This window comes from Epinephelus moara, chromosome 22 (genome assembly GCF_006386435.1).
Source record: "Epinephelus moara isolate mb chromosome 22, YSFRI_EMoa_1.0, whole genome shotgun sequence".
Classification (NCBI taxonomy): Eukaryota; Metazoa; Chordata; class Actinopteri; order Perciformes; family Serranidae; genus Epinephelus; species Epinephelus moara.
In genome coordinates, this window is record NC_065527.1 from 1166063 (window position 1) to 1180096 (window position 14034).

The 14034-nt window shown below is 41.2% G+C and overlaps 1 protein-coding gene and 2 gene segments (V, D, J or C); all 3 read right to left on the reverse strand.

Annotated features, from left to right (window-relative positions):
- LOC126384396 (oocyte zinc finger protein XlCOF6-like) overlaps positions 1–14034 on the reverse strand; it is a 164070-nt gene that overhangs the window by 144701 nt on the left and 5335 nt on the right. The gene's annotated exons all lie outside the window — the stretch shown is intronic.
- On the reverse strand, positions 10311–10973 carry LOC126384493 (Ig kappa chain V-III region PC 3741/TEPC 111-like). The segment is given in 2 exon segments: positions 10311–10618; positions 10838–10973. Coding segments are annotated over 2 exon segments (360 nt in total).
- The window catches only part of LOC126384481 (Ig kappa chain V region 3381-like), a 20301-nt gene continuing 19790 nt past the window's right edge, over positions 13524–14034 (reverse strand). The window contains 1 exon segment of the V gene segment in view: positions 13524–13669. Within this exon segment, the coding sequence occupies positions 13539–13669 (131 nt within the window).

Below are 14034 nucleotides of genomic sequence, written 5' to 3' on the forward strand. Positions count from 1 at the left end.
CACAGAGCAGGTTAGTGTCTTCTTCTGTGGTTATTAACACAGAGCAGGTTAGTGTCTTCTTCTTCTGTGGTTATAAACACAGAGCTGGTTAGTGTCTTCTTCTTCTGTGGTTATAAACACAGAGCAGGATAGTGTCTTCTTCTTCTGTGGTTATAAACACAGAGCAGGTCTATTCGTCCCTATCATTTAGTTCATAGTAGTGACAGCAGTGACTGTGACATCTCACCAGGCTGATGAGTAGTTCATGTGAATGAAATGTCCAAAAACATTTTAAAAAAGGCAGAAAAAAAGTTAATAGAAAGTCTCTTGTTCAAAAGAGGAGAACGAGCAACAGAGACAGTTGGACGCTGTTTCCAGCCCTCAGGTTACACATACATGTTTGTTTTTGTGTTTGTATTTCCCAAGTTTTTATTTATTTATTTTTTGACACAAAAGCCCCATTTCCACCAGCATTTCCAGGAACTTTTATTACCAGGAATTTATTTACCTGTGTAAAAGAAAAAAGTAGGTAAAAGTTCCCTTCATCACTGACGTACAAAACAGGAGAGTCATCACTTGCCTTAATGCCTTTTTAGTTTCTTTTCCGCTACTGATTGGGTCAGGGTGACCTGACTGTACATATCCAGTGTTTCCCCTACCATTATATTAGGGGGTGGGGGGGGGGCTCCCTTGAAGGTCAAGTTAATTTTATTTAATTGTATTTTCTGTATAGCTCCAGATCACAACAGAAGTAATGTAAGGTTACCTTTCTTATTGAACAGGTCTATACCTTGTCCTTTCATTACACTAACTAAACAGCCTCATGTTATTTATCTCATTTACATGACGGCATGTCATTTCTGTCTCTACATGGTCGCGCCTTCTCCTCTGCTCTCTGTATCGCGCATTGGGGTGGAACTCCGCCATGCGCGATACAGAGAGCAGAGGAGACACACACACACTCAGACACACACACTCAGACATGTGTGCACACATTAGAGCACAGCTCAGGCCGCATTTTCCTGACCGAACTCGACCCGAGTCTGAGACAGTTATAACCGAGCCCGGCCCGAACACGACAGACTTTGTGATTTTTAAGTCCGAACCCGACCTGAGCCCGGTGCGGTTTGTTACCTGACATAGCTATTGTTATGGACAGTGTGTAAATGACCATCAAAGGCTGCTATTACGCACAGTCAAACACGCCGCTCGCACAGCAGCGCAGCACGGCACTGTACCCACACTCAGTTGGAGCGGAGTCTGTGTTTCGTTCAGGCGTTGTAACATAAATAACAAATTCCAGCACATGAATAGACCATCCGAACCCAAACCACCTTTTGCTGTCATTATTGCTCGGGCGGCTGAGTTGCATTGCCTTTAGGGGACAGGGTGCAGGGGTGCTCACATGGGACCATGTGAGTGGTGTAGGCACTCTTACCAAATAAAGGTTATCACTGGAGGCTACCTTCTTCAGAGAGCGGGTCACTTGTTCGTACCTCAGGTTGAGGAAAGTCTGTCGCGAATCAGCTTTTCAGCTGAAAAACTAAAGGCCTAATATTCCTCCGTGCCCTTGATGCCACGTTTACTGGGGGGTTTGCATTTTTCTGAATTTTGCTGCAGCAGGATGTCAGTTGTTGGCATTGTTAGATGGGGATAATCCGCCTCGGGATTCCACTGTTTTTGTTGTATTGTACGCCATCTCAGTTCACCCCGCTCGTTCCATACTTCTAGATGCCATTCATCATCACTGGAATACAGATGCATCACCTTTTCCACGGCTGTCACTGGGTCTTCCTCTACTGCAAACAAAATCTGTTGTGTCTGGTTTTTTATTGCTTCCATTGTCTCTGCTTGATGGTTAAGTCCAGCCCCTCTGTCCAGGTGGACCTTTGGATTCTCACGTGCGTGGCTTTCCCAGTCACCGCCACCTAATGACAGGTGTGCGTGGTGATATGATGCATTTCCTTGACAGTGATGATCGTAATAGGTCTGTACCACTGCTGGGGGAGCTTTTGTTTCTGCTAGGGTCTGTAGCAGGGAGATGTAGATGAGTAACCCACACGTGGCACTTACATGTTCCGATGGCTGTAGCTGCTCTGTGGGGGGTGCAGTAGAGACACCTGCAGTGCTGACATCACTGGTAGTGGCGGGGGTTGTAGTTTCAGGCAACCTTGGTGTGCTACAGTCCTTGGATTCTGCTGCATCCTGGGCCGACCTTTTAGGAGGCATTGGTTCAGTAACCTCCAAGGTGTGGGTGGCATACTACTGTTGTAGTCCCTAATAATTGCCATGTAGTTCAAACACTAAGGTTATTTCATGTCTTGGTTTAGTTTAGAACACTAGTGGTGCTGTAATTTTTGTGCCGCTGTTAGTAGAGCTTTGTCCTTATTAGAAAAAAAAGGAGTAAAGCGGACAAAGCAGTGATTAAAGTGAAAACCAGTTTCCACAGGGAAAAAGGGTTTCCTTCCACCCACAGCCTGTCACAGGACTGTCACTTCCACTTCCACAGACGGCTCACCTGGTGTTGCAATGTGCTAACACTGTCCGAATGAAAAGTGGCCAATCTTTCCATTTCTTTGACAGTGTTGCTGTGTCCTGCTGATGTGCTCTGAGGATTATATTGAGCGGCCTCATCTTTTACATTCGACAGTTTGCCTTTGCATTACCTGCATAACGTAACTCGCTCACTAGCTTGCTAAGTTCTTAGCCTTGGTGGCTTCTGGACGTCAACAGTAGCGTCCATGTTGCTGTTGCCTAGCACTTTAGACAGAACACTTGCTAAGGCTATAGGCCTGTAGTTTTCCATGCTATTTATTTTGCCAGCTTTGTCCTTAATAACAGGCACTAATAAAACAGATCGGTCCAGAGATCATTATAACTATTATTTTGCAACTTTTTAGCCAATGAGTCAGATCTCATAGAATTTTCATTCCTTTTAATAAGAGCATATTTAAAATTTGCATTTGCCCATTTCTTCTGTCCAAAAAGAGGCCCTTGTCTCTACCTGAGGCTACCCATGCTTTAAATGCTGCTCAAGCTTCAGCATGGAGCTCTGCCATTCCAGCCAGGCTGGATATTATATTATAGCTTATAAAAAGGCTTACTAGAGATATGAAGCGACTTCACAATAGACTCATGTAAAACACATAAATCAATACTACTTTGTGGGTAACTACAGTTCACATTACCACATCTTATTGCATCTCTAGGCAGTAGAGAAATATATTTCAGAACATCTTCATTGGTTAAATGAGACCACTCCAGTTTCCTCATACCCGTGCTATTTACCACTGTTGTCATCATTGGTAGCTTTTCTACATTGAGTGATATAGAACAGGGTATGTGATCTGCAAAGGCATCATCATAGTAAATATCCATGGCATCCAGAGAGGCATGTGCGTCAGCTGTGCAAATACAATGATCAAGCCATGAAGTGGTATGCTATGTTTCTCTGATGTAAGTGTAACTGTTGGCAGGCATAAGCACCTTGCTAGAGAGTATTAACCCACCATCAGAACAGAAGTGTATTAGGTGAATTTTTAGCAGAAATATCAGCGTTCAAGTCTCCTCCAACATAAATATAGGTGGAGGCATTATCTTGAATAAAGGGGCTAACAAAGGCTAATCTACTGAGATGTTGAGCCTCATTCTGATAACATTCATAAGGTGGATATATGTTCAAGATGATGAACTTGGTGTCACTGCACTCAAACTCTAAGCCAATAGCCCAATCCATATCCAATCTAACCACTTTAAACAGAGAGCCATATTTATTTTTCCAGAGGATAGCCCCTCCCCCTGGGATCCTTCCTTGCATGATTTTGGAAGTGAGGTCAGTGGTGGATTCACCAGCCCCATTAAAATCACAGTGCAATGAATTTAGACTTTCCAAGTCCTGTTTAGCTAAAAATGACGTGACTTATCTCCAGCACTGTGCCCAACACGCAGGCCTCGGCGTTATGTGACGCAACCCGAATTTTCATGTCATACTGGTTAAAATGAACAGTTTGATCATATTTGCCATCTTTGCTGTGCAGCAGTTTTGTGTGAAAGGCATTAAAGGACTGTTCCAAATATAAGCCTGTACACATAAATTTGGGTATGTGAGCAGAAGCAATTTTTCCCAGAACTGGTTATCTAAAGAACAGCAGCCTAAGTGACGGGAAGCCCCTTGAATGTGTTTCTATGGGAAGGCTTGTAGGTGTGACACGTTTTTGAACTGATACTGCTTGTTTGTCAGACCTTATAAATGGTCATAACATATCAATTCTTTGACTTTCCCGCACGTAAGCCCTCAAAAGTGGCGGTGGATAAGAGACTGTGGACAGAGCACATTAGATATTGCTTACTTTATGTTTATGCTTATTAAATATGTGTATTAATTAAGTGTTTTATTGCACTTATGTACTGTAATGAGCGTAGTGATCGTCAGCTCAAATAATCTGTGAGTCATCTTCACTTTGTTTCCACCATGGCCTCTCTGCTCTGCTGCTTGTGACTTGACTCCATTTGTATCTCAAGGAGGTCGGCGGAGGAGGGGCTGCAGCGCGATTAGAAACTACACCAAAACTTTAAAAAGAACAGATCAAATAACTGATGATGTCAGAGTTTATCAATACTACGGTTATTACTGGATTTTGGTACCCATGAAATCACAGTTTGTCTCAATGTGTGTTTGTGTGTTTCCTTTTTGGTGCAGATGTCCGGCAGCTGTTGGTGGTTAAAGAAGAGGTTCCCCCTGAGCAGCAGGAGTGGAGCTCCAGTGTGGACCAGGAGGACCCAGAGCCCCCACACATTAAAGAGGAAGAGCAGGAACTCTGGAGCAGTCAGGAGGGAGAGCAGCTTCAAGGGCTGGAGGAGGCTGATATCACCAAGTTCACATTCACTCCTGTCCCTGTGAAGAGTGAAGATGATGAAGAGAAACCTCAGTCTGAGGGACACCACTGTGGAGGACCAGGACCAGACAGGAACTCACATCCAGATACTGATGATGAAACCGGAGACTCTTCTGAAGCTGAGACTGAAGACAGTGATGATTGGACCGAGACCAGAGAACCTCAGTCAGGTTTAAACTCTCTGGAAAATGATGACCTACTCACCAGCGATTCAAGTTGTAGTGCTGAAGAGAAACTATTCAGCTGCTCTGTGTGTAAGAAAAGATTCAGTGTCAGGTGGAATCTTAAAAGACACATGATGACTCATACGGGAGAGAAACCGTTTAGTTGCTCAATGTGTGGTAAACGTTTTCATCGCAAGGACAACTTATCTGATCACATGGCCATCCACACAGAAGAAAAAACTAGCCTCTCAGATTGTGGTAAAAGCTATATACAGAAGGTACAACTGACTCGCCACACAGAAGAGGGAAGATCCACCGCACTTTATCAGATGAGAAACCATCAGTGTGTCGGTCATCAGTCGTCACAGCTTCATCAAACCGAGGAGTACAGAGAGGTGGAGCCTCCAGCCAGCGGCTCAACTCAACAGATGGAAAGAGAAGTTGATGGGGAGGACTGTGGAGGACCACAACCAGCCAAGAACTCAGATCCAGATACTCATGACAAGCCTGGTGACTCTTTTGACCCTGAGACTGATGATGACTGGACGAAGACCAGAGAACCTCAGTCAGGTTTATACTCCCTGAAAAATTATAAAGTCCCTGTCCGTAATTTAAAACGTAGAGTTCGTGAAAAACGATTCAGCTGCTCTGAGTGCGGAAAAAGATTTGACATGAAGTCAGGTCTTACAATACACATGAGATCTCATACTGGAGAAAAACCTTTCAGTTGCTCAGTCTGTAAGATGTCTTTTACAAAAACTGGAAATTTACGGAGACACATGAGAACTCATACAGGAGAGAGACGTTTCAGCTGCTACAAGTGTGAGAAAACATTTGGTTTCAAGGCACATCTGGAGAGACACATAGCAATACATACAAGAGAGAAACCATTCAGCTGTTCCGAGTGTGGGAAACAATTTTGTGCCAAGTGGCAGATGACGCAACACATGAGGATGCATACAGGAGAGAAATGTTTCAGCTGCTCTGAGTGTGGGAAAAGATTTTGTATCAAGTCACAACTGGAGACACACATTAGGACTCATACAGGAGAGAAACCATTCAGCTGCTTATCTTGTAAAAAATCTTTTGGACACAAACGAAGTTTAAAGGCACACATGATAATCCACACAGGAGAGAAACCATCCAGCTGCAAACTCAAACAAAGTCAAATTCAAACTAAGGAGATCAGAGAGGTGGAGCCTTCAGACAGCAGCTCAGTGCAACAGATGGAAAAAGAAGCTGATGGAGAGGACTGTGGAGGACCACAACCAGCCAGGAATTCAAATCCAGATCCACAATTACAACCACATACTGGTGATAAGACTGGAGACTACTCTGACCTTGATACTGATGACAGTGATGATTGGAAGGAGAGCAGAAAACCTCAGTCAGGTTTAACTAAATGAAAAATGATGACGCACCTGTCAGTGCCTGAAGATGTAGTGCTGGAGACAAACGATTCAGCTGCCTTGCGTGAGTGAAAAAATTTTGCACCAAGACCAATCTGTAAAGACAAACATGTTACCACACTGGAGAGAATCTGTTCAGCTGCTTCAAGGTGGGAAAAGATTTTGGCAGGGGTCACAGATGGAGTCGCATATGAGAATTTACACAGGAGAGAAACCTTTCCGCTGCTGTGCAGGGAGTAAAGGTTTCATGATACTGAAGCAGAGGAGGGGTTGCAGGGGGAAATTATATATTAAATAAATAACATGCCTATATAATCAGTTTTTATTTTATATACGTGGAATCACTTGTTTTGTTTTATTACCATATAAGCTTATATAACCACAATGTTATTATGCACTTTTATGATTTTATAGTCATTCATTTTATTGCACATTAAATATGATCTCATGTAATCACTTTTATAGTTTCCACACAAATGTCATCTCTTCTAGACTGTATATGCTGAAGTTGTCAGAAAAGTAGATGAAACCTGAGCTCCTTAGAGTCTCAGAACATATATAAGGGTTAGACACACTCAGGCCTTTTCTGCGCTTTTTGCAGTGATAGCCACTTGCTTGACTGTTTTTTTGTTTGTTTTTTTTAAATTTAATCTGTCGAGGCGTTGGCTGTGCTCCAATCCCTCGGGAAAATTTTCAAGAAATAGGTTGAGGAGAAAAAAAAAACTTAATAAAGGCTACTAAATCTACTGATATAAAGTCTTTGTGTGTCCCTGATGGTCATTTTGTGTGTTGTTGATTCTGAAGTGATGGCTTAACCTCTGGTCCACATTTTAGTACAAATACTGTTCTTCTGGTTTATGAAGAACCTCCTCTCTTGGACTCTTTAAATTGGACTTTCATAATCCTAGGCAGTTTTGGAATCAGCTGAACCGAATTCTTAATAAAAATAAAAATCCCATAAACCAGATACAAGTTAATAATGAAATTATTTCTGATCCTTTACTTATTTCACATGCTTTTAATCAACATTTCTCTTCTATCTGTGGTTCCCATTACTTTAATTTCCATGGTATTGCTGCCTCCTTTAAATCTTCTCCTCCTAACTATTCTTTTTCTTTCAAAAAAATCTTGCCTTTTGATGTTTTTCATGCTATATGTCAGTTGAAAGAAAACACTAGTGCAGGTCCAGATGGTTTGGGAGCCACATTTGTTAAACTTGCCGCTCATGTTATAATGTATCCCCTTACTGATTTGTTTAATTTGTCTCTATCTACCTTTTCAATGCCTCAAATTTGGAAATGTGCCAGAGTCATTCCTCTTTTCAAAGGTGGAGTCTCATCAGATGTGAATAATTAGCGACCTATTTCTATTATTTGTACTATTGCAAAAATCTTTGAAAAACTATTTTTTATTCAATAATCACAGTACATTCATTTGTACAAAATTTTATCACCATGCTAATCAGATTTCAGAGCAAATTTTTCAACCACCACAGCTCTTTTAAAATTTGCAAATGATGTGCTCTCATCCTTTGATAAAGGCCAATTCACTGGTGCAACTTTTATTGATCTTTCCAAAGCTTTTGATATGGTTGATCATTACCTACATTACCTACTCTTTTCCACTGTCTGCGCCACAAGGTGAGTTGTTGCAGGAGCAGTCAGAGGATTCCTCTCTTAAAGAAATATTTGACCATGTTCTGCTGGCTGCGGAGATGGAAATGGGCTGCTGTGGGTGGTGATTGTGTGGGGTGATGCTCCAGGTTGATGCCAGCCAGGTTGGAGCAGGCGCTGTCCTGATGCAGGGGGATGACCAGGGGGTGGTGAGACCTGTAAGTTTTTTATCCCAAAAGTTTAATCGTCACCAGTTTAACTATTCAGTGATTGAGAAAGAAGCGTTGGCGTTGATTTGGGCACTGCAACATTTGAAGTGTATGTGGGTGCGCCGCTCGTGGTTTTTACAGATCATAACCCACTAACTTTCCTCTGTTCACTGAGATGCCCGAATCAGAGGCTAATGAGATGGTCCCCGTTTTTGCAGGCTTATGATCTGGATATTCGGCATATTAAGGGGACCAATAATGTTATTGCCGACGCGTTATCACGTGCTCCTCTGCTGTGAGCGCTTGCGTTGCTGCGTGGCATTTCTGTGATTGTTTGTAATGTTATTTCATGCTGTTTGTGATCTGTTGCTGCTCTGCAGGTCTTCTTAATTTGCTTCCCAGGTACTGGGGTTGCTGAGGACAGGTGGGAAAGGAGCAGGACATGGGTAGGATGGAGGTTATGTGTTTCTTTTCTCATTAGCATTAATAGGCTATTCTAGGTTAATTTTGTTTATTTTCCTTTAGTATTACTATTAATATTAGGCTAGTATATGAGTATTTTTCTGTGGTTTTCATTCAGTTAAATTTTTGGTGGTACTGCTGTGCTGTGTCTTTATGGGGGGGTGTGATGGCCCCTGCTTGGCTGCGTGGCTTGGTTCAGCAGGTTGTCGTACTGTTGTGATGACGTAATTGGTTACATGTGTTGTGTTGTCTTTCTACCGAGGTAAACAGCTGATCAATTCATTATCTGGATCGCAAGCACCTGGGCCCATGGTGCTTGGACGGATATAAACAGTGCTGCCCCCCTCCAGAGAGGAGCTGCAGCAGGGGAAGGCCACGCTCATGTGCCTGGCCAACAAGGGCTTCCCCTCAGACTGGAGTCTGGCCTGGAAGGTGGACGGCAGCAGCAGCAGCAGCAGCAGCNNNTTCTCTTCATAGTAACAGTAACTTTATTAAATCCAGAGGAAAAATAAGCTGATAAAGATCCTGTAAGTTCTCTGTGATGAATTCAGAAAGAAAGTTTCAGAATATATGATATAGGTCTATTTTTACTGAACATTTTAAGAGTTCATAAACTCAGACAAAACTCCTCATTATTGTTTGATTAGTACAAACAGTGATGGTAGTAGTATAAGTCCATCATCTGTTGTCACAATGGATATGAATGCCTTCATGACTGTTAAACTTATTCTGCTATAGTCATTACAGATTTGTCTGTAATAATAAAGCTTTGGAACAAAACCCATGGTAGGAACATTTCAATGATAAATCATCCAATCAGCTCTCATTACTGAAGTGTCTTTATAGTAAGGACTGTAATATTGTAATTACTTCAGGTGTCTCCAAAGAACATGCATTATTATTTGAATTAAACTAAAAAAGTCATAAAAGTGTTTGTTAAATCTGAAATAAATAGCAGTATATCGTCTGCATAGAGAGAAATAAAATGAGTTTGATCTACAAATTTAAACTGGGAAATATTTACATCCTGTTTCTGCTGAAGAACCACAAAGAGAAATAAAGAGATGACAAAAGAACAGAATTAAAATGTGACTGATTTACATACTCCATAAATCATTTTTGGTTTTAACTATAAAATACATGTTTGTACTGGAATACAAAACACAGAGAATGTTTGAAATATGTTATACACATAATTATTCATTTCACAAAATGAAAAAAAAAAAGATGTTAAATTATGTAATTTAGAGCCCATGAAAAATTAGAAGATTTAAAATAAATAATATTTACAGTTTTAGTGTTCATGTGTTGTCATACTCTATGAATTAAACTTATCAAAGGATTGAAATCATTATTCAACAGAGTTTAGCTTTGATGTGCAGCAGAATGTTAAAACCCTGAATAAATAAAATATACATAATGTTTTATATACAGTATATTAAGATTATAAATGTTGCTCATCAATTATTCTTAACTACATTTTTTTTCTGAGTAAAACTTGTGTTGTTTTAGTTTCAGTGCAGCTGTTGAGTCAGATCAGTTCCTCTCCAGCTGAGGGAGGTTTTTGTACGACGTTGTATCACTGTGTGAACGGTGTGCTGTTACCCTCCTGACAGTAGTAAACTCCTGAATCTTCAGCCTGAACTCCTCTGATGGTCAGAGTGAAGTCAGTCCTCGATCCACTTCCACTAAAACGATCTGAAACTCCAGACTGACGATTTGTAGCTTTATAAATCAGGAGTTTAGGAGCTTCTCCAGGTTTCTGAAGGTACCAGTGGAGATTGCTGTTAACACTTGGATTGCTTCTACACCTGATTGAGACAGTTTGTCCTGGAGCAACAGACTGAGATCCAGGAGACTGAGTCAGGGTGCTTAATGCTGATAAATCTGAAAACATGACAAAGAGGAGAAGGGTTATTGAGACAGATCCAGCTTGGAGAAAGATGATCAACATCCAAACAGAAGAGTCTCATTTCTTTAACATGGAGAATAGATGGAAGAAGGTAAATGCTGCTTGTTTCAGTGTTTCTCCATCAGAGCAGAACATCATTGTGGTGAACCTGGTTGCATCCTGAAGCAAAGTTTTCAGACAGAAGAGAGTCTCACCCTGAACAAGGAGCCCCAGGGTGGCCAGCAGTAGAATCAGTGACATCATCATTGTGCTGCCGGCGTGTCAGTGGCTGTGAAAGGCCTGGACAGCCACTGATCAACACTGGCCTCTTAACGGCTGGGAGCAGAGAGGCAGGACACATATGCAAACACACAGAGTCAGTCAACTGGAGCTGTCCTCAACATATCAGGCTGTTTCCTCCTCACTGCTGGGACATTTGTCGTTGTAGAATAATAGCAAATTTACTGCTTTTAAAGAATGAAAAACTTTCCTTCTTTTTGCCTTGTTAAAAACCTATTTTTTTGCAGATCTTGCCAATAAGGCAACATGAAACAACATTAATTCAATGAATACAGATGACATAAATGAGCCAAGACAATTTTTTACACACTTAACTAAAAATTACAAAAATTATTGTGCTTAAAATTTACCAGAAATTGAAATTGAAAAACTAGTTGTTAAACACCTACGTTAATTTTATCTTTTCAGATCATCACAACACTGGACCAAACATTCTCAGTGTTGTAAAATATCTGAGAATCACTATGGATAATAAGAAACTTTGAATCATATCCCTTTAGGATTCAAGTGCTGCCATTTGTAGAGTAGATTACAGTATATATACATTGACTGCAGAGACATGTTGCCCTCTGTGATTCAGTCCTTATCTGTCAGGCAGAGATAATCTTGTCTCACTAGGTGAACTTTCATCAGCTAATATCAGTTATCATCTTTACCATTTCATGATGGGGTAGAGCAGAGGTTATTACAATAAATATTTTACCAAGATTATCATTTCTGATTTCAGCTATAGCACTTAAATTCCCCCCTCATTGGTTTAAAAAAATTAATAAGATACTTACAGGTTTCTTGTGGAGTGACAAGAAACCCAGAATCAGTCAGAAAAGATTGATGAGACCAAGAAGAAGTGGTGGATTAGCAATACCACATATTCATTGATATTATTTGGTTCATAAGGTTAGATTTCCTTTGTCATGAGCCTTTACATGCAAGAGTGATGTTGGCAGTTGGATATGGATCAAAGAGAAGATTTTATCTGAAGATGATAAGCCTGTCTATCAGAGCAATGGTTTCACCCCGGAAATGTAAAATCCTTATAATGATCTGCTGGAGGCAGACCAGTGACAAACAATATGTGTCAGTGCCGTGGTTTAAATGAACTGGGGCAGATTGTGAAGGATGGGGACATGGTACCCTTTAACAAGATGAAAAAGTTGTATAATTTAACAGATGCTGAATTTCTGTCATACCTACAGTTAAGATCAAACTTAAGGTCACTCATCTCAACGAATATGTCCACGGGGCTCAACAGAGAACTTGATTATAAACTGAGTCAGATCACCTTGGGAAGGCGACAAGTTTTGACAGTGTTTGGGTTATTGTGCCTCGCCTCTTCAGACAGCCAAGCTTCCATCAGACATCAGTAGCAGAGGGACTTGGGTGTATCCCTGACCTCAGCCCAGTGGGAGTCTGTCCTGAGAAACATAACTATGGTATCCAAATGTGCTCCATACAAATTTTTACAGATAAAAATGGTGCACAGCGAGGTGTATGTTACACCATGCAGATTACAAAAAAATGATCACTCCCTTTCATATTTATGTTGGCATGGCTGTGGTGAGGCAGGATCACTCATGCATCTGTTGTGGCATTGCTCCCCAGTGACATGTTTTTGGGACAAGGTGATGTTAAGCTTGTCTTCTATCCTGGATGTGAAAATACCTTGGTGTCCATCAGTCTGCCTCTGAGGCACAAGGATAGAAAATATACAGTCAAAGCTCACACAGTGCATCACTGCTCGAGCTTTAATGTCAGTTAAATGTATCATTATGATGAAACGGAAATCACACAAATCAAATTGTTTTAATATAAATAATTGCTTAAAGACTTTATGGATATATTATCAGTAGAACGGACAGCTTCAGCTCTTTGTGAATGTGACCATGGAGAGGATGGATCTTGGATTTTTATAAAATCTTATCTTGGGAAAATGGTTCATGAATGAACTTTATTGTATTTATTCTGCACCCCTGTTGGATCTTGTCCAACACTGTGGACCTGTGAAAGAGTCGACTCTATGTGTCCAAAAACAATGTTCTACCTTTAGATAGTCACGGTTTCTTAAGTGACATGTGGAGTTTCTGTGTCCTTAGAATTCAATGGAAATTTGGAGACTTTTGTGTTTCACATGTTGTTAAGTTGGTTTGTGTCTCTACATCAGTGGAGCTGACTCTGCTGTTGTTGTGAGTTTAATGGTCTGATTGGGCATCTTCATCGAAACTGTTCCCTTCATCTGAGGAAACTTTCAGCTGCTTGAGGTGGACTGATTTAAGTTGACTGCAGGTTCCAAACAGAAGATTTGATTAACATTTAAAATTGGATTCAGAGGCGCCTGACAATCTGCACTACCTTCTGATCTGATTAATAACTGAAGGAAGGGATCCAGATTTTGTGCTAAATAATAGGACATCATCCGCATAGAAGCTTATTTTTTCTTATTTCGATGGTGTAAATGAAGTGATGCCAGATATGCTCAGTGTGTGTGTGTGTGTGTGTGTGTGTGTGTGTGTGTGTGTCCTCAGTGAAGTGTATCAGTCTCTGCAGTAGCTTCCAGCTGCAGCAGTCACTTCAGTTTCTGTTCAGTCTGACTGAGGGAAGTTTTTGTACGACGCTTTTTCACTGTGTGAACACATCCTGACTGTTGATATAGTGATAACTCTGACAGTAGTAAACTGCTGCATCTTCAGCCTGAACTCCACTGATGGTCAGAGTGAAGTCAGAGTTTGATCCACTGCCTGAAAAACGATCTGGTGTCCCTGATTCTCTGATATCTGTGTCATATATGAGCACTTCAGGAGTTTCTCCACCTTTATGTTGATACCAGTTTAAACAGTAAGCACTGCTACAGCTTGGAACATCATGACTGGTCCTACAGCTGATGGTGACGGATCCTCCCAGAGCAGAGCTCACTGCTCCAGGCTGAGTCACTGTGACCTGACCTCTGGACTCTGAGGATACAGAGACAAAAACATAAAGCAGCGTCATGGTTTTGTGGTCTTCATTTCAGAGGGACGGATGTTGATAGAGGAGAGGAGTTTGATTCTCTGGACTTTACCTGTGAAGCAGCAGCAGAGGAGAGTCCAGATGAGGACGGAGGTCAAAGTCATGTTTT